The following is a 20,491-nucleotide window of genomic DNA, read 5'->3' on the forward strand; positions in this document are numbered from 1 at the left end:
ATACATGAGAATTATTTTAAACTATATTCAGTTACTGGCTTACTTGTTTTGTTCTGTTTTTTTTGGTCCCAACATAAACCAGACAAGTACTCTATTCCTGAGCTATGTTCTTAGCACTAATAACTGAATTCTATGCCACCGACAGTAGCTCATGCTTGGTAATTTGAGGAGGAGGTTGAGGTGAGAAAACTGCTGAAAATCAGGAGTTCTGGGCCAGAAATAAATAAGTATCTACTTTATACACGATATTACATACCATAAATATAGGAATAAGCATCAGTACTACATTTATTTTATGTGTGTGTGTGTTTGCTTGTGTGAATTTATGGACACCATATGAGTGAGTACAGGAACCTGCAAAGCCCAGAAGAGGGAGACAGATCCCAAGAAACTGGAGTTATAGGCAGTTTAAGCAACATGTGGGTTCTGAAAACTGATCCCAGGTTTTCTGCAAGAGCAGTAAGTGTTCTTAACTGCTGAGCCCTCTTTTCAGCTCCCAATAAAACATTAAAAAAAAAAAAAAAGGTTGAGTGGTGATGGTGCAGGCTTTATTTAATCCAGCACCTGGGAGGCAGAGGCAGATGGAAATGAGGCTAGCTTGGTCTGCAAAGCCTAAGCAGCCAGGGCTACAGAGAAGCCCTGTTTCAAAAACAAACAAACCTATAACACTTTGCAATAAAGCTAATATTGAGTCGTTTTTATGTTTTGGTAATCCATATGTGTAAATGGACTACAGCATTAGTAACAAATGAGAGGAAGTCTATTTTATCTCTATCTTTCTCTTAAGTTATTCTTAAGCACATTTCACAAAGGGGTATATAGCATGTGTTAACTGTTAATTAAACATTGCCAATTGTTTACGTACCCAAGTGTACCCAGAAAGAAACCACTCCACACTTTTCCATACCTGCTGGAGGCCAGGCCTTGATGTAGCCTGTGCAGTGGACTACCACAAAGTGAGGTTCTCCTTCCTTCACAGAGCCAAGTCCATTCCTAGAAGAGGTATAGGAATCAAGGGTGAGATTCTACAAAGGAAACCTATGTTTTAAAAGCATTCATTTATTTATTTATCCATTTATTACTGGTATGTGAGTGCAAGCACCACCTCAAATCTGTGAAGGTCAGAGGAGAACAACTCTGTGAAATCAGTTCTCTCCTTCCACCCTTTTGTAGATTATGTTTTGTAGCAAGTGCCTTTATCTACTAAGCCACTTTGCTGGCCCCAAAATACTTTGTTTTATTTTCATTTATTTTTTTTTTTATATTTGCTCATTTGTTTATACATGTCTGTATGTGTGTGGTAGTGTGGAGGTCAAAGGACAATCTGTGGGAGTCAGTTCTCTCTTAACATGTGAGCTCTCTAGGGATTAAATTCATTGTCAGGTCTAGGAGCAATCTCCTTTATCAGGTAAGCCATCCCAGAAGCCTCCACAAAGCCAATGTTAAAGGGAAACAAAACCCAAGTACCTTTAACATTAGTTTCTTGGATATTCAGAAAACTATCAGTACCGCTCTTTCCCACCAAACCAAACCAAACCAAACCACCAAGTTTTTAGTCCTTGTTGAAGTAAAACACACAAGAAAAGCGGGTAAAGTAGTAAGCAACTTCCTTAAGCAAGAGAAGTTTTTAAAGGTCAGAAACAATACAGGCAGTGGTAGTGCAGGTCTTTGATCCCAGCGCTCAAGATCTCTGAATTCAAGGCCAGCCTGATCTACAGACCAACTTTCAGGACAGCCAGGGCTGCACAGAGAAATCCTGTCACAGAAAAACCAATCAATCAATCAATCAATCAATCACTGAATGGATCAATCTATTAATTAAGTTCAGAAACATATTGTGAGACCATAAGTGACTGTAAGGTAAAGGAAGAGGGTGAGAGCTGGTAAAGAAAGTAAAGAACTCCATCTCTTGATCTTCAATGCTTAAGATTTTACCTGCATCTGTTCCTCAAAAAGCTCAGTCTATTCATGGAAACAGGGTCCACAGAGCTAGTGCCACACCTGTTTAACAAACAGAAGATACAAGTTGCTAGGCTATAAGAAACAAAAACAGTAGGATAAGAAGATCCAACTACACACTGAAAACTAGTAACTAACAAGAAAAGTCAGGCTGAGATTGAGAAACCTTCTATTATTTTGTTTTGCTTAATTTGAGGCAGCACCTTCAAGTCTAGGTTGGTGGAACTATCTATGTGGCCAGGGAAGACCTTGAACTTCTGATCCTTTGATCACTAGCACCTGAGTAATGGCATTACAGGAAGGTACCAACATACCAATCTTATATGGTATTGGGTATTGAACCCATGGCTCCATGCATTTTAGACAAGCACTTTACCATATTTTCTGACTGTTTGTCTTTCTTCCCCACCTCCACCCCTGTGCGTGTATGAGTGTACAACAGAAGACAACTTAAAAGAGTTGGTTCTCTCCCATATATAAGTTTCAGTAATCAAACGTGTATTATCAGGCTGTCCGCCAAGTTCCTTACACAAAGGAACTTGGTTCCAACTCAGACCACTTTATTCATTCGTGTGTGTGTGTGTGTGTGTGTGTGTGTATACACAGACATATATACACATACATACATATATATATAATAGTTATATAAAATTTTTTTGAGGATTTTAATTATGTATTCATCATTGCTCTCTTCAGACACACCAGAAGAGGGCATCAGCCCCATTGAAGATGGTTGTGAGCCACCATGTGGTTGCTGGGAGTTGAACTCAGAAGCTCTGGAAGAGCAGTCAGTGTTCTTAACCACTGAGCCATCTCTCCAGCTCAGACCACTTTTTGAAACAGAATCTCATACAATACAGAATGAACTCAAACTCACTATCTGCTTGCCTTTAAGTCTCAAGTAATGAGACCATAGGAAAGTCCCACCATGCCGACAGATTTAGTAGATTACTTAAAAGTTGAGTATTAAGATATTTCTTGCCAGGTGAGCATCTGGTCACAGAGCAGTAAGCCCTATTTTATTTTTTATTTTTCCAAATTTTGGACTAGAGCTCACTAAGTTGCCCATGCTAGCTCTGGACTTGAGATATTTTTTCTTTAGCCTTAAGAGGAGCTAAGATGAAAGGTTTGGACCAGCAGCTTGAACTCCTTTAAAACTTTTAATTGACCTAAAACTTCAACCAAAACACTTCCATACACTCTTCAAATGCAGTCTCTGTACATCAGAAGGTGGTGGCTGTGTTCTGTGAAGGACTAGATACTAAGCAGTTTTAGTTTGATGGCCATGCAGTCTTTTAACTAGACAGTTCTGAGCAATCAAGCATAAAAACAGCCAAAGATAACAAGTAATCTCAAACAGGAAGAGCTATGGACCTATGAAACTTTATTCACAAATTAAGAGCTACTGTTCTCTGACTTTTGCTTTAAGTGTATCTCTATTTGCTACATTTCATTATTATTTACCTTATTCTAGTCTTACCATGTCCACAAGATAATCTCTCCAATCCTATTTTTCTTCTTTTTCTATTTTATTTTTTTAGATATAAGATCTTACTATGTAGTTTATATAAGCCTGGAATTCATGATCTTCCTACCTTAAGTCTCCAAAGTTCTGGGATTACAGGCATGCACCACCAAATCTAGACTGATTGTTTGAAATCAGGTCTCACTATACAGCCCTAGCAGGCCTGGAAGTTGCTATATAGGCCATGCTGGCATTGTAGCAATCCTCCTGCCTTAACCTTCCAAGTGTTACCATTAAAGGCTAGCCCACTATGCCCAGTATTTTATTTCTTTAAAAAAAAAAAAAAAGGTAAGACAAGCATGGTGGCATGTACCTGTAATCCCAGAACTTGGGAGTAGAGGTGGGCAGATCAGGAGTGGGCAGATCAGGAGTCTAAAGCCACCCTCAAGTACACAGTAAGTGTGAGGCCAGCATTGGGTACACAAGACTCTATCCAACAAATAAAAAACAAAGGATAAAGAAATAAATGGGTAAACGTTACAAAGACTTATGTATGTATCATGTTCTTTTTTTTTTTTTGGGGGGGAAATTTAAAGAAAAAAATTATCGAAGATCTGAAAAACAACTCCTACAAGACTGACTTTTCCATAAAACTGTAGCTACATGATGCGTTGTGTCTATCATGTTAAGATGTGCGTTAGACACAAATACAAGAACCATGAAAACCGCTATTCTTTAACAGTTGAGCCAAGATAAAATGCCTAAGGAACAACATGGATGACTTGCAAAGGATGGGCTCTTTAAGCGCCACTTTAAAAAAAAAAAAAGAGCACAGATGGATGAGTGTTCAGTTGTATACACTGAAGTGAACCTTTGGCACTAGGAATCAGAGCATTTTGTCATAGAGCATTAACACATATTATAAAAGTGCGTAGTGTCAAAGGAACAGAACCACCAGCATTCAAAAGCAGCTTTGTCACCTAGGCAAACACTCTACAGCATGTCTCTCTGTTGTCCATCACTGATGCACTGGTAGAAACTTTGAAATGAAAAAAAAAAAAAAAGAATGAAAAAAGGAGAGGTTACTCCTTTTATTTTCTCTGTTTAAAATCAAACAGAAAACAAACATCAACTCTAACGGTCTTCAAAGTACATCATTTGTACAAGAGAAGGACTAAGAACCAAACTGTTTACAGAGATCCAAGCACGAGTGAGAGAGAGCACGCCCCTCACACGGCTTTCCGATGGTACTCGGGAGGAGCCACTGCATAATCACTGGCACTAACAAAGTTGCAGAATTCTGTGCCAGGTACTTGAGGAAATCATGTAGATAGTTCAGTAATAAAGCAAGGCTTTTCTCATCTAGAGGTATATAGATTTGCACGAAGAATCACAGTAAGTGTGGCACTCCATACACCTGGGACATGGGTGCATCCAGGTGATCGGCGAGAATTTCAGCGTACTGTGGTCTCTCACATTTGTAGAGTAGCTGAGTGCCCAGCATTACATTGAAGTACTCCTTTATCCCTGCCACAACCTCATTAACAGCATACTCCTTATTATCTGTATTTACTGGAGACTTCTTATAATTTGCATAATCCTCCAAAATGGAATCCACATTCTTCTTGGCAGGAGATAAAAAAGCTGCCTTTGTCTGGTGATCAAGTCCCAGTCATCCACAAGCCATGGTTTCAGCTCTTCAGGAATCTTCACTTTGGTAACTTCAACTCTGTGCATGAATGCTTCTTCATTTTCAACAGTAGGATCTACCCAGGCTCTCTTCTTCCTAGGAGGCTGAGGTGTCTCACTGGTACTGCCACCATCTCCATTTCCAGGTGTTTTCTGCTTGTTCTCTTTTGTTTTCACTTCAACATTTTCCTGTTTCAGACCAGATGCCTTCTTCCCTGGAGCAGCCCCTCTCATCTTGCCCTCTACATATTGTTCCTGATTGGCCTTCAAGTTCTCGCCGTTTCTGCAAATTGGTGTCCACGTATTTGAGTACTCTGCTTTCTGGCACCCATTCATCCCAATTTTTATTCCAACCACTGTAATGGATAAAGTACTTCTCTTGTTTGTCCTTTATGGCAACCTTTACACACTTTGCTTCATAAAGAAGAGACCCATGAAAGCACAACACTTGCTCGCCCTCCTGGAATATAGGCTTCGGGTCCTGCTTGGGCGCCATTTATAAATGATTCGCCGTCTCCTCATGTATCATGTTCTATTTAAAGTATTTTCATACTATCGATTGAGCTAATCCTTATAACAATGTTTTAAGTTTGACAGTATCACCTCCAATATTAAATGATGAAGTCAAAGCAACACAAGGCTTATAGTATCAAAATTAGAATTCAAATCCATGAAATACTATGGATTAAAACAATTCACTTGGGAGGCCAAGTCAGACAGATCTGTGATTTCAAGGCCAGCCTGGTCTATATAGCCAATTCTAGATCAGCTAGGGTACACTAATTCTAGATTAGTGAGACCCCATCCCTAAATAAATACCAACATTCCGTCAACTACAGTGATATACCTTCTGTAGACCCAAGCTATTTAGGAAACTCGAATGGAGGGTAACTTGAGTTGAGGATTTTTAAATGAGCGTGGACAACATAATATGAACCCCATTCAAAATAAACCATAGTAATCTGATTCCAACAGCTACCCTAAATTATTAAACTATGTAATATTAAATTTTGTACCTTTGCCAGAAAATCTTTTTTTTTAATATTGTCTTTTTTTTTTTTACTTTGGTGGCAGTTTAGTGTTTTGCCTGCATATATGTCAGTGTCAGGGTGTTATATCACCCTGTTACAAACAGCTGTGAGCTGGTATGTGGGTGCTGGGAATTGAACTGGGGTCCTCTGGAAGAGTGGTCAGTGCTCTTGACCACTGAGCCATCTCTCCAGCCACCAGAAAATCTTTTTTAATCCATTTCTCCTAAGCATTTTCTCAGTACAATGCAGTCTATCTCCACTATACAACCTGAACTATTTTTTCTTTTCTTTTTTTTTTTACTTTCATAAATTGTTTCTTGAGCCAGGCATGGTGGAAGGAGAAGCAGTAATTTCAAGCCAGCTGGACTACATAAAATTCTATCTTAAAAATCTGAAAGAAAAAAAAAAAGGTTAGGTATGGTGGCACATGTCTTTTGTTTTTTGTTTTTTGTTTTTTTTTTTTTTTTGGTTTTTTCGAGACAGGGTTTCTCTGTGTAGCCCGGGCTGTCCTGGAACTCACTCTGTAGACCAGGCTGGCCTCGAACTCAGAAATCCTCCTGCCTCTGCCTCCCAAGTGCTGGGATTAAAGGCGTGCGCCACCACCGCCCGGCCTGGTGGCACATGTCTTTGATCCTAGCACTCGGAATGCAGAGGCAGGCGTATCTGGATCTCTGAGTTAGAGGCCAGCCTAGTCTACAGAGCTGTGTTTGAGGACAGCCACGGCTACATAGAGAAACTCTATCTCGAAAACCCAAAATCTGAAAAATAACATAGCCAGGGAGATTCCTCATCAGGTAAAGGTACCTATCACAAGCCTCATGACCTAAGTTTGATTACCTCAACCCACAATGCTGAAGGGAAGAACCAACAACTCACACCCTAACCACCACACACGATTCCACATCCACATATATCATGCACACACAGGTTTGTGTTTGTTTGTTTTTTGTTTGTTTGGTTTTTTTTTCGAGACAGGGTTTCTCTGTGTAGTCCTGGCTGTCCTGGAACTCAACTCTGTAGACCAGGCTGGCCTCGAACTCAGAAATCTGCCTGCCTCTGCCTCCCAAGTGCTGGGATCAAAGGCATGCGCCACCACCGCCCAGCTAGTTTTTTTTTTTAATCTGAAAAACAAAACAAAAAAAATGCCTATAATCTCAGCACTTAAGATGATGAAGCAGTTCAATTTTGAGTCTAAATACACATATAAATGGAGGTGGGGTAAGGTCTAGAGTTCCGCTGCTATGAATTAAAACAAGATTCTGTATTAGTCTTGTATCAGGCAGTATATAATCTTTAGAACCTAATGTTTCTTTTTTGACACAAGTTCTCAAAATGGCTGGCCTCAAACTCACATATGGCTGCCTCTGCCTCCTGAGTACTATGATTTAAGACTCACAATGTCTCTGGGCAGTGGTGGCGCATGCCTTTGATCCCAGCACTTGGGAGGCAGAGGCAGGCAGATTTCTGAGTTCGAGGCCAGCCTGGTCTACAGAGTGAGTTTCAGGACAGCCAGGGCTACACAGAGAAACGGTGTCTCGAACCCTTCCCCCCACCAAAAAAAAAAAAAAAAAAAAAAGATGTGCAATGTCACACTCAGTTTATCTATTGTTGTCTTTTTATTACCTATTTTTATTTTATATGCATTGGTGTTTTGCCTGCATGTATGTCAGTGTGAGAGTGTCAGATCTTGTAGTTACAGACAGTTGTGAGCTGCCATGTGGGTGCTGGGATTTGAACCCAGGACTTCTAGAAGAGCAGTTAGTGTCCTTAACTAATGAGTCATCTTTCCAGCCCATCTGTTTTGTTTTGTTTTTAAAGATTTATTTTATTTAGCTGTATGCATGGAAAAAGGAGGGGACCTATCTGTGAAGGCTGGAGGCTTTGAATCTCCTTGGAGGGACAGACAGATGGCTACAAGCTATCTGATATGCGTGCTGGGAAACTAGCCCCAGTTCTCTGCAAGAGCAATATAATCTCTTATCTGAGCCATCTCTCCAGCCCCAGAAGTTAAATGTTTTTTTGATCCATGTATATGTATGCGTATGTTCATGTTGTGCATGCACACGTATATGGAGGCCAGAGACCAACCTCACATGTAGTTTTTCATCTTAATTTTTTTAAAATGTGTATTAATGTTCTACCTGTATATAAGTGCATACCTAGATACACAGAAACCAGAAAAAGGTGTCAGATGCCTTGGATTGGAGTCATAGATGGCTGTGAGCAACCATGTGGATGCTGGAAGTTGAATCAGTGCTATGGAAGAGTAGCTATTACCCTTAACTGCTGGGCCATCTCTCTAGCCCCCTCCAATCTTGAATTTTGAGACAGGGTCTCTCAATAGGATCTCGGGCTCACCGATTTGGCTAGGCGTCTCCAGAAATGGAATTATCTAGCTTTTTCCATATGTGCTGGGGGTTGAGCTCAGGTTCTTCAAGCTTGTACAACTTAGTACTGAGCGATCTCTCCAGTTTCTGTCTTCACTTAAAAAAAATTCATCTTTATTTTATGTGTATGAATGTTTTGGCTGCATGCAAATATATGCACCATGTATGTGGCCTGCTGGCCCAGACTAACAGACCCCTTAGAACTGGAGTCACAGGTGGCTGTGAACCACCATGTGGGTACTGTGAAAGAAACCTAGGTCCTTTAGAAGAACATCAAATGCTCTTAATTAGTAAGACATCTCTCCCACATCCTAAATCCAGTTAAAACATTTTTAATGTGCATGGGTGTTTTGCCTGCATGACTGCACCACACGCATACCAGTATGATAAAATAACTGGTTCTTGAAAATGAAATGTAATCCAACTATGGCCAGGAATGGAGCTCTAGCTACATTCTGTTAATGACTCTAACAGAAATGAAAGCCTTAGCTGCTCCTTACTCCTACCCCAACACAACCCCAAGCACCACACCTCATTCGGCAAATGAAGGATCTTCTTGAGCCCATACACATCCTCATGGAAGACTGCTGACCTTCCTTTTTCACTGTTCCAGTCTTCAGATCCAGGATCCGCCCTGGACAAGAAAGTGGAGAGCAATCTCAAGTTAATTCTTGTGGATGGGAAAGGGAGAAGACCTGCAAGGCAAAGCTCAGTGTCCAACTGTGTCTTCCGGCTTCCATGTCTATGACAGAGATGTTTTCTTCTTGAAGCCTAAACTACTTCCATCCTCATATAGGAATCTCACTATTAGTTCCAAAATGGCCCAAGAACTGTCTGAGTAAAGCAAGAGTGGAAACTACTAGTATGATTGTGCATGTGAGTCCACCCCTGTATGTGGAGGTCAGAAGACAACTATGTGGAGCTGTCTCTCCTCCCACTGTTACGCCGTCTACAGACTAAGCTTTGATTGCTGGGCTTCCATGACGCTCTCCTTCACCACTGAAGCATTAGGCCAGTCTACTAATTATCTTCAAGCTTGGGGTAGGGGTAGTGTCTGGTTTAAAAACAAGTAATTTTACACGCTAAGAAACACGTATGTGTCCAAAACCAAAACAGTTTCTCTCCTTTATTTATTAAAAAAAAATAAGTAACATTTGGGGAAAAGGAAAATTAAGAGAAATGAAGAAATGAAATGTACAAAATCACAAAAGAGGGGAAACAAGCAACACTAATATGAACATTTGCACTGCAAAGACATTGGTGTTTCTCAGATTTTAACTGCTAGTCACTTGTTTCCATTTGTTAGGTCGTATACAGTTGCTAAAACCAGATGTCACTTATTCTCTAGCCAAATGCTGGCTAAAGAACTGATTCACATCTAAATGGGTGGAGGGGAAATGATCCAGTAGAGGTAAATGACCACACCTCATACACGGACCAAGAGCCACTCCCCTATACAATTAAAATCTATTATCATAGAACCTAGCATAAATTCAAACACGAGTGGGTATGAAAAAATGCCAGAGCCGGGCGGTGGTGGCGCACGCCTTTAATCCCAGCACTTGGGAGGCAGAGGCAGGCGGATTTCTGAGTTCGAGGCCAGCCTGGTCTACAGAGTGAGTTCCAGGACAGCCAGGGCTATACAGAGAAACCCTGTCTCGAAAAAAAAAAAAAAAAAAGAAAAAAAAAAAAAAAGAAAAAATGCCAGGTAACAAAATACAAGCATAGATAATTCTTTTATTATGTGAAGACAGAGGAAGGAAACTATTATAAATTTCAATTTCCCTATTTTATTTAAGATACTATTAAGATAGAAATGAACATTTATAGGAACACAAACACTGATGAAATATTTTCTAAGAATAAGCTAAAAAATAGATATTCTACATGTGAATTAAAAACAATTATATTCATTAAGAAAAAAAATTTTAGAAGCTCTGCCAGATTCAACAAACCAATGTAAGGGCTGGGCTTAAATATCTTAAATACATCAACAAAATAAAGGGTTTCCCCCACTTATTTGCTGTCCATCCAACTCTCACCTGTTAGGGCATTTTCTGAAGTAGAGAGCTGCTCTCGAAGTTTATCCACATCATCTGGGTGCACCTGATCATAGAGTGTGCTCCCAAACCATTCAGACTGTGGCTGGTTCAAAACAGGAGTCACTGAGTCAGAGACATACACCACCCGGCCAGTCTCACAGGAGACAATGAACAGAAAGCCATCTGCTGCCTCCAAGATCAAATGCTTCAGTTCCTGGTCAAGAAAATAAACCAAAGTTAACAGTGAACTCTGGAAAAACATATACAACTAGTCAAGCGAAGCAGCAAGATTCTTGGGTATACATGCATTGCCTCACTAGGAATCACAGGCTTACCTCAATCCAAGCCATGGGTGCCTAACCTAAATATCCACTGGCAAACTTTTTACAATAAGTATTTCTGCAATTTCTCTAAGTTGCTATTCACCTCTCTCTCTTAGTACTCAAGGGAGAATAAAAAGGCTTACAATGAATGAGAAGCCTTTTGCAGGGGACAGGGGTCTTCTGGCCTTCTTTCAGCCTCTCAAGTACTAGAATTACAACTAATACATATGACTAATAACTGTTGTCTTTTTTTTAAAAAAAAAAAAAAGATAGAGTCTCATAGATACCAGTGTGAATTCAAACTTGCTACATAGTGGAGGGTGACCTTGAATTTTTAATCATCCTGGTTCTGCCTGCCAGGTATTGAGATTATAGGTATGCAGTAGCACACTGGTTGTATGGGTACTGTTAATTAAACCCAGGGCTTTATGCATGCTAGGCAAGTGCTCTGTAACGTGAACTCTACACCCAGCCTCTGCACCCGGCTGGTTGATCTATCCTCCATGTTTTCATTTTAGGATCCTCTCACAATCTCCCTTTCCACGCCAACTTATAAACACTTATAAACTTATAAACACAAACATTTCTTAATTCCATCCGAATCTTCCCTCAACTTGTTCAGAATATGCTATTATTTCAGGATTTAGGTTTTAATGTTTAGAAAGTAACCATTAAAATACGAACTGGGTTTGCCCAATGCTGCTTGTGTTACTATTATGTTAATTTTGGACCCCAAACTAGTTTTTGATTGATCAATAAAGAGCCAATGGCTGATGGCTGGACAGGATGGAGAAGGCAGGACTTCTAGGTTCCCTGGGGGAAAACAAAGAGGGAAAAGAAAGGACTCCAGGAAAGTGGTCCCTGGGAGGGCTGTCTAGAAGCCTCGTGGGCAACAAAGATAGGGGGCAGCCCAAAGGAGCCAGGGAAGCAAAGATAAAATATAGATTTTAAACGATATTAACCCAGGAATACCAGAGGGAAGTATTTGCTGACTGCGGAGAGTTTTAGACATGCTCAGCCATTGAACTAGTCAAGGCATGTCAAAGTTAAGCTGGCCTATGTGTGTCTTTTATTCACGAATCCAGAGAGCTTCTGGGCGGTGCTCACATGTAACCCACTGGGAGCCAAAGCAGTCTAACTAAGTCATCCCTACAAAAACATAATCAGATCTTTGTCATTTTGAGGGTAGATTAAGGATGGTAAGATGAGCAAGACCATGTTACACTCTCTCTTGCTTTTCAATTACCCCTCCATCTTCCCTGCAACCCACTACCTCTGTTCTGTTGTTGTTGGTTTAAGTGGTTTACTTACAGCCTCCTAAGTGATGATTCAAGTCCCTTCTCCTGGATTCTCATCATCATTTTTTAAATTCAATCTCTCTACACAACCATGTAATACTACCCACTGCACCATGTAACTTTCATTTTTGCTTAGCATCTTCTAAAACTCCATTCATTTCTGCTCCACACTCTCTTCTCTTTGTTCATGTTACACGTAGATACTTCCTAGGTCCTATTCATCCTCTTCTCAGAAACCATACACATGCTTCCGCACCATGAGAGAAAATCCAAGTCCACCCCTGTACCTTCCCCTCCACACCACCACACTCCTCCCCCAGTCCCAAGTATTCCTGAACTGCAATGTAACTCACAGATACCTTGGCTGCTGAGACTACAGTAGTGTGTCACCACGGCTAGCACCTAATTCCTCTTTCTATATCTATACTCTATCAGCCTGTTACAACAATTATTAGTTACCAGTTTATATTATCTGTTTCTACCAGTGACCTTTTTAAAAAAAAAAAATTCTTTGTATTTCTCACAGCACAAGTACCTGGTTTGCCACAAAAGAAGCATAACAAGAGTTTAATAAATACCTGAATGTATTCTGAGGATATAAACTGACTATTTATATGTACATAGCTATTAAATATGCTCCATGGGATAGCAAATAGACCACCCTATTTGGAGAACTTACTCCTTTCTCTCGTCATATTCCTATAATTCTAAGACAAAAATGGTGACATTACATTAAATGTCTTTGCCTGTATTTCCTAAAACTTCCCACAGTGTTCACACATTTTATATGTGTATACTTATTTTAGACACAGGCTCAAATATAACCATTTTATATGTGTATGTATCTATTTTTAGATGCAGTCTCATACATAACAGGCTGGCCTGGAGGAGGATGACTCCAATTCTCAATCTCCTACTTCTGCCTCAGCACTGAAACGACAAGTTATGAGCTACCACATCCAGTTACCATACCCAACTGCATATGGTGTTGGGATCAAATTCAGGGCTTTGCATATTCTAGGTATGAACGATTATATCTTTTTATTTTTGAAACAGGGTCTTGCTATGTAGCTCTGGCTGGTCTAGAACTCTGTAGACCAGGCTGGCCGTGGTTTCCTAAGTACTGGGATTAAAGGCATCCATCACCATGCCCTACCCAATCATGGATTTTTAATTGAAATGTAACAAACATGTCTTCCCTAGTCATTCTCAGCCAAGTCTAGAGAGACTGAAGTCAGACATGCCACCATTGCACATCTATCTCACACACAATATCACCCCAGAAGCCATCTCTTTTCTGTATGTCTCTTCCCATCATTTCTCAGTTATGTATCTTACTACTCACACTTATGTTCACATTTAGTTCTTTCTTTGGTCAATAACAGAGACTGAACCTGAGGTCTCCAGCACAGGCGAGTGTTCTACCAATGAACTTCAGACATAACTCTTAGATGAAGTTCCTGAATGATGTGAAATATTTCTGCCCTGTTTTCCTCATGGAATTGCCTAGTACACTCCTCTCATCATTAAGACTGAAAGTTGCTTCAGAGTAAGGCAGATTTCCTCAGGCTCTATAAACCTAACCCAAGGAACACTGGTCTATGAGTATGGCAATTTCTCTGGGATCAAACCCTTCTTTCACTTATGTACGAGCCAAGTTCTAAAATACCTAAAACCTTGCTAAATAAATTCTCACAACTAATTTATCTATTTCTCACTTTCCCAATACTTAATCAGTTATAGCCAAGAGCTGAAATTCATTTTTCCTTGTCTGATGTTTCCTGAAGAACCAAGCTCCTAAAGCTGGACATTGTGGCACATGTTGGCAATATACTGAGTTGGATGTCAGCCTGGGCTATACACGAGACCCTCCCCCAAACAAACAAGCAAGTAAGCAAACAAACAAAACCATTAAATTAGTCCAAAACTTTCAACAGATATACTCAGAATCAGTTTTAAGACCCAGAGACCTGATCAGTGAGGAAAGATGGCTTGTAGGAGCCATCAGTAGATGTGTTGCCAGTTCCCCTCAAGGACTTCATGTGAGAAACGGCCATGCGTAAGATGGTTAGCTTGTCTGGTTTTCGAGCCAGGGCACTACAGGTAGGTACCATGTCTGACAGTTCTGTGATGTAAGCTGTCATCTTGTTCCGACGCCGCCTTTCTATTTCGCTATGATTTTCCCTGCATAAAAAAAAAGAAAGAAGCCCCGTTCTAGGTGGTCATACCTGGTCCTTTGGTACAGGAGAGTGATATGGTATCTGGTCAGCTGCTGAAGGATATAGTAACTTGGATTTGATGATGTTCAAATCTCAGAAGCCAAGCAGGCCAACCTCATGCAGACTAAGCATGAAACAAACTAACAAAGTCTAGAAAAAGAACAAGTACACAATGCGTCTCCAGTAAACCACTTCCATTAAATTACCACTTCTTCAGAGTAAAGAAATATTTGAAAGAAATAATTAAAGCCAGGTGTGGTGGTGCATGCCTTTAATCCCAGTACTCAGGAGGCAGAGGCAGGGCGATCTCAGAGCTCAAAGCCAAGCTGGTCTACAAAATGACAGCAAGGGCTACAGAGAGAAATCCTGTCTCAGGGGTAAGGCTGGGAGTGAGTGTTTTTTTAAATGTTAACTTCACTTACTTAAGTTCCTAAGGGGATAAATCTCAGTTTCACTAACTACATGTTTTCTATTTAAAACATTTGAAGCCTATAAAATAAAGTGACCAACTTTTGCCAAGTTAAGTGAGTGAATCAATAGCTTATGAAAGAAATAACAGTATAAAGGCCAGACACGATAGCACGTTTACAGTTTCAATACTCGAAGACTAAAGCACAAGAATTTTGAGTTTGAGGCCAATCTGGGCTATACAGCAAGTTCCAGGGTAACATGGACTACACAGTGATACCCTGTTCCAAATATCTGAATGAGGCCAGGCATGCTGGCACATGCCTGTCTACAAGCTCTGCAACTGAGAGGCTAAGGCAGGAGGATCACCATGAACTTCCAAGGTGAGTCTGAAGCCAGCCTGGGCTACATAGCAAGATCTGTCTCAAAACTAACCCCCACCCCCTTTTTAAGGAAGAAGAAAAGCAGCAGCCACCTCAGCCTGGTAATTTAACTCAGGTGGTGGAGTGCTTGTCTAACAAGGCCAAGGCTCTGGGTCTGATGTCTAACAGTCATTAAAACCTGTGATTCCAACACTTGAGTGGATAGCTCCTTCTCAGCTCCGTATCAAGCCTGGGCACAGCCTGGAATACATAAGACTGCCTTTAAAACAAAGAAAGTGAAAAAGGGAAAGGGAGAGGAAAAGCCAGAGTGGTAACACCCACCTTTAAGCCCAGTACTCAGAAGTAGAGGCAGGGGGATCTCTGAGTTCTAGGACAGCCAGTGCTACATAGTGAGACCTTATCCCAAAAAAAGAAAAAAAGGAAAGAAAAGGAAGACATGGTAGTATAAATTCTTTTAGAATATCAAATGCTGCCTTGTCAAAGTTGCTTTTGGCATTAAGATACAGAACTGGAGTATTTTGGAATTGTATTTGTTATACTAATGCACAAAATTCTTATCTGGGTTTGGCAGTATACTGAACTTAAGAGAGTCCAACTTATCTTGTGGGTCCCCAGACTGAGCACAGGGTACTGAGGGGAGAAGGGTAGAGTAGGGAAAGGAACATCAAAAGCATGGAAAGAGAACCTGGATCTCACCATGGTAACAAAGATCTCAAAAGTGAGGCAGAATTACAGTATAGCTGTCAAAAGGAATAACCTAAGAGTCTACAAATGGAAATTCTGGAAAGCTAAGAGGTTGTTCAGGGTCTTCCATAAAGACGCCTCTAAAGGAAACCAAAAGGCTGTATGTATGTACTTCAGCTCCTAGCTGAGCAGCTGGGCTTTATTGTCTATGTATTTCTCTTACCACTTATGGATCTATTCTATAGAGAAAAACAAAACCACAATACCTAACACCAATGCCCTTGTTTATAATGAGCCAACTGAAGCGAGAGGATTAGCTGGCTTTCTCAGAGCTGCCCTTCTCCCCAGTGCAATGTTTTCCAGTTCTCTGAAGGCTGGAAGCATAGCAGTAGCAGCCCTGGGTGAAAACAGTCACAGAATGAATTTGTGACCCAGCTTGAAGAAGTAATACAAGGGGACAATAGTAAAAATATTTGTATTAATGATCCAGTTACTAGTGAAGCATGCCAACTCAGAGACCAGAGCAGAAAAGTTTGAGTGCAATGCAGTATTTCTGGATCATGGACAATAGTCTAAAGAGAACTAAAACAGGTCCTGAAACATAGCTCAGTGAGTGGCACAGTGCTCACCCACCACACACAAAGCTCTGAGTTCAGTCCCTAGTACTCTCTCAAAAGAAAATCTGACTACAGAGATGATTTATCTGGACATAATGGCACATATCTGTAATCTTAGCACTTGGGCAAGGAGAATAGGGATTTTTAAGGCCTATATAAAGTACATGAAACCCTATCTTTTTTTTTTTTTAAAGGTTTTTGGAGACAGGGTTTCTCTGTGTAGCCCTGGCTGTCCTGGAACTCACTCTGTAGACCAGGCTGGCCTCGAACTCAGAAATCCGACTGCCTCTGCCTCCCAAGTGCTGGGATTAAAGGCGTACACCACCACCGCCCGGCATGAAACCCTATCTTGAAAGAGAAAAAGAAGTCTCTTTATGAAAGATAAAAAGGTTCCACTTTATAGGTTAATATTTAGTTACTCTCAAACATTTAAAAAAAAAATCTACTCTTAATTTTAAAGTACCCATCTTCTTAGTATCTGACAAATTTCTGAAACCGAAGTCCAGAAAACTAATGTGTGTGCACATATACACTGTGTGAGCATGCATGTGCATGTATGTCAAAACCAAAGGTCAATTTGAAGTATCATTTTTAAGATATCCACCTCCCACCTTGTTTTCTGAGGCAGCATCTCTCACTAGGACCCAAGGCTTTACTCCTAAGCTAGTGCAGCTGCCCAGGGAAAGATCTACCTCTGCTTCCCTGTTGTTCTAGAATTACAAACACAAGCCAATATAAACCCACACCCTCCTTTTTAGTGGGTTCTGAGGATAACTCTGGTAATCAAACTTGCATAGCAAGTTCTTTACAGACTGAGCTATCTCTCCAGCCTAGAAAATCCATCTTTTAAATAGCTATACCAAGGTAGCTAAAACTTTCCTCAGAAATTATAAGGGTTCAATCAGTTCTACTGACATAGTAATCTAGATTGTGAATCTACACAGGGAAGTCCAGAGTATGTGTTGTGGCCCAAACACTGGGAACGATGGCAATTATCGGAATTCTGATAGAGAGTGTGTTCCTGTTACAGCACCAGTGGACACAGCCACATTAGCTCTAAATCCCTTTCATTCTGTGGATCTTAGTGATGAAGTAAAGAAAAAAATAAAAATTTTCAAAATGAACACCAATTTACTCTTCCCTCCAAACCCCAGGTAGGGTTTCTCTGTGTAGCCCTGGCTGTCCTGAACTTCTTTGTAGACCAGGCTGGGTTCAAACTTATAGAACTCCACCTGCCTCTGCTTCCCGAATGAATGCAAGGATCAAAAGAGCCACCACATCTGGCTTAATTCACCCACTTCCTGATGGGGAAGCCAAAGTTCATATTATACCCCAACTTGTAAAACCTCATGTCCTCCTTTGCCACAAGTAAGAGAAAACACAGAAAGGGAAAGAAAAGATGGGTTAGACAGAGGGTAAGAAGGCAGCATCTGCTTCATGCTAAACAACACAGCTCCTACCTGGCAAGTCTCTCTTTATCCGCAGAGCTCTGCTCATCATCCGACCTAAAAACAGAATTGATGAACTAAGCGAAAATTAAAATAAAAAGGAAGAAAGGAAGAAGAAAGGGCAGATGAAAGTGAGGGAGGAAAATGAAATGCAAAATGGAAAGGAAAGAAAAGAAATGAAATGGATACAGAGAAAAGGGAGGAAATGGCCATACAAGTAGAAACCTTGCTTTGAATCTATAGAATTGTATTTCTGCAAGAAGTAACTTCTAAGACCAAGAGTCAAGGCCAATTAGAAACTAATCTCAACACAAAAAACACTTTGTTAAACAATCTGTACAGAAACCAAAGATACAGAGGGTGAACAAGAACTAACCAGGGAATTCTGAATTATCATTCTTATGAACTGCTGGCATCTGGGAAGAAACTCTTATTCACATTCGCTACTGTGTATTAGTGACTAAATTACACAGCTCAAACAACGGATTAGAAATATAATTTCCTAACACACACATACACACACACACGAAAAATTATGACAAGACTGTTTTTGCCAATGTAATATTTAGTGTGTCAGTGTGCTTTTCCATGTGTGCCACAGAGTACACACAGAGGTCAGAGGGCAACTTGTGCGAGTTGGTTCTCTTCTTTCACCCAGTGATGAAGAACTTAGAGCTAGAACTTGAGACCTCAGGCATGGGATAAAAGTCACACACTGAGTCATCTAGCTTGACCATGACCAGATGTTACTCATGAAATTACATCCTTAAACCAAGAGCTAGAGTTCTTGCATATTCTCTATCACTGACACACTCCTAATCTAATGAATTCTGGTTCAGGCACCCTAGTACTTTTTCTATAATTTAACCAGTATCAATCCCTCCTCCCTTGAAAAAAAAAACCAAAGGTTTTCACTAAATTAATCCCAAAAAAACCAAAACACTTAAGAATGGGTGGCAGGTAGCAGGGGCTAGGCATGGTAGTGTGTGCCTTCGATTCTAGCACTTGAGGAGTTCAAGTCAAGAATGGCATACACAGAGATACATAGGATAACCAGGGCAATGTAGAAAGACTGTCTCAATACCCAACCCCCAAATAGGGGAGAGAGAAACAACTGAAAAAACAAGGTACTAGCTAATTCAGTATATCAGTACTCATTTTAAGAGAGATAAGCCTCAAATACATTATCTAGTAAGGTATATTAACAGTCCAAAAAGCCTCAGCTATTAAAAATGACAACAATGGGACTGGAGAGATAGGTCAGTAGATAAGGAACACTGGCTGCTCCTCCAGAGAAACTGGGTTCAATTTCCAGCAATTTACAATAGTCTCTAGCTCTAGGTCTAGAAGATCTGATGACCTCTTTTGTCCTCCATGGATACCGGGTACCCACATGCTGGCTGTACAAACATATATGTAGGCAAGACCAAATAAAGAAAAAATAATAAGTAAATTTTTAAAAACCTTTTAAAGACAATGACAAAAAGCATTATTTCAATGGTAGAACACTTGTGAACATGAAAACTGAGTAACAGGCCAGAGAGACTGTCTCACATAAACAAAGATAATAAAGCCAAGCATGAAAATAAAATAACTTCTTAAGACTCTGCCTTAAGGGCTAGAGAGTTGGCTCAATGGTTAAGAGCACTGGCTGCTCTTCCAAAGGTCCTGAGTTCAATTCCCAGCAACCACATGGTGGCTCACAACCATCTGTAATGAGATCTGATGCCCTCTTCTGGTGTGTCAAGGACAGTGTGCTCATATACATTAAATAAATAAATAAATCTCAAAAAAAAAAAAAAAAGACTCTACCTTAAGATGGATATAGTAAGCAGCAGCTACTTGTGATGATGAAATAGGGAGAAATGCTTGAGCCTAGGGATTTGCAACCGAGTAAATTATTGTTGTTGTTGTTATTTTATCAACATATGGAAAAATTCCAATAAAATAGAAACTAAAATCCTTACAATCTTGGCACTGGAAAGGCAGAGACAGGAGGGTCCCAGGGGCTCACTGAGCAGCATCCTAGTCGACCGAGCGCAGTCCAAGACCGAGAGAGGCTCTATCTCAGGGGTGGGGTGGGGATGGGGGGTTCTATGTCTTTTCCAAGCATGCTTCCTTCTCATCAACATTCTGGGCTTCTCTACTCTGTCTCTAAAGCCTCCCTCACCACCAACGGCTGCCTGCCCATCAATGTCTCATCTCCAGGCCAGCTTAAAATGACATGGCCTTTTTTCCTCTCTCATCCATTCTCTTCCTCCAGCCAGTGGCTGATGTTTTACAGCTTACCTACTCTGTTCTTCTTTTAAACTCAAATAAAATTGTTCAAGTGTTAAAAATAAGAATTTTTTTTAAAAAAGATAAAACTGCAGAGAGCTATGAAGACTGTAAAATGTATGCACATATGCTGAAGAGAAGACAGATAACAGAGTAGTTACACCTGCCTGTTCCTTATTCTAGATAGTTTTTAACAGCCGGGCGGTGGTGGCGCACGCCTTTAATCCCAGCACTTGGGAAGCAGAGGCAGGCGGATTTCTG

General features: G+C 40.5%; 1 protein-coding gene and 1 pseudogene across 6 annotated transcripts in view; both read right to left on the reverse strand.

The window, feature by feature from the left end:
* The window catches only part of Arnt (aryl hydrocarbon receptor nuclear translocator), a 62,307-nt gene that overhangs the window by 14,970 nt on the left and 26,846 nt on the right, over window positions 1–20,491 (reverse strand). For 4 of the 6 annotated variants that reach the window (XM_028789642.1, XM_028789641.1, XM_028789640.1 and 1 more), the window contains 6 exons: window positions 17,966–18,010; window positions 14,165–14,378; window positions 10,574–10,787; window positions 9,063–9,165; window positions 1,936–2,001; window positions 908–993 (listed from right to left, as the gene is read on the reverse strand). In XM_028789642.1, coding sequence (XP_028645475.1) covers window positions 908–993; window positions 1,936–2,001; window positions 9,063–9,165; window positions 10,574–10,787; window positions 14,165–14,378; window positions 17,966–18,010 — 728 coding nt within the window. The remainder of the gene's footprint in view (window positions 1–907; window positions 994–1,935; window positions 2,002–9,062; window positions 9,166–10,573; window positions 10,788–14,164; window positions 14,379–17,965; window positions 18,011–20,491) is intronic. The other 2 variants (XM_028789645.1, XM_028789643.1) reach the window with 1 other exon arrangement.
* LOC114640661 lies at window positions 4,503–6,025 on the reverse strand (annotated as a pseudogene).

This window comes from Grammomys surdaster, unplaced genomic scaffold (assembly GCF_004785775.1).
Source record: "Grammomys surdaster isolate TR1022 unplaced genomic scaffold, NIH_TR_1.0 125849, whole genome shotgun sequence".
Taxonomy (NCBI): domain Eukaryota; kingdom Metazoa; phylum Chordata; class Mammalia; order Rodentia; family Muridae; genus Grammomys; species Grammomys surdaster.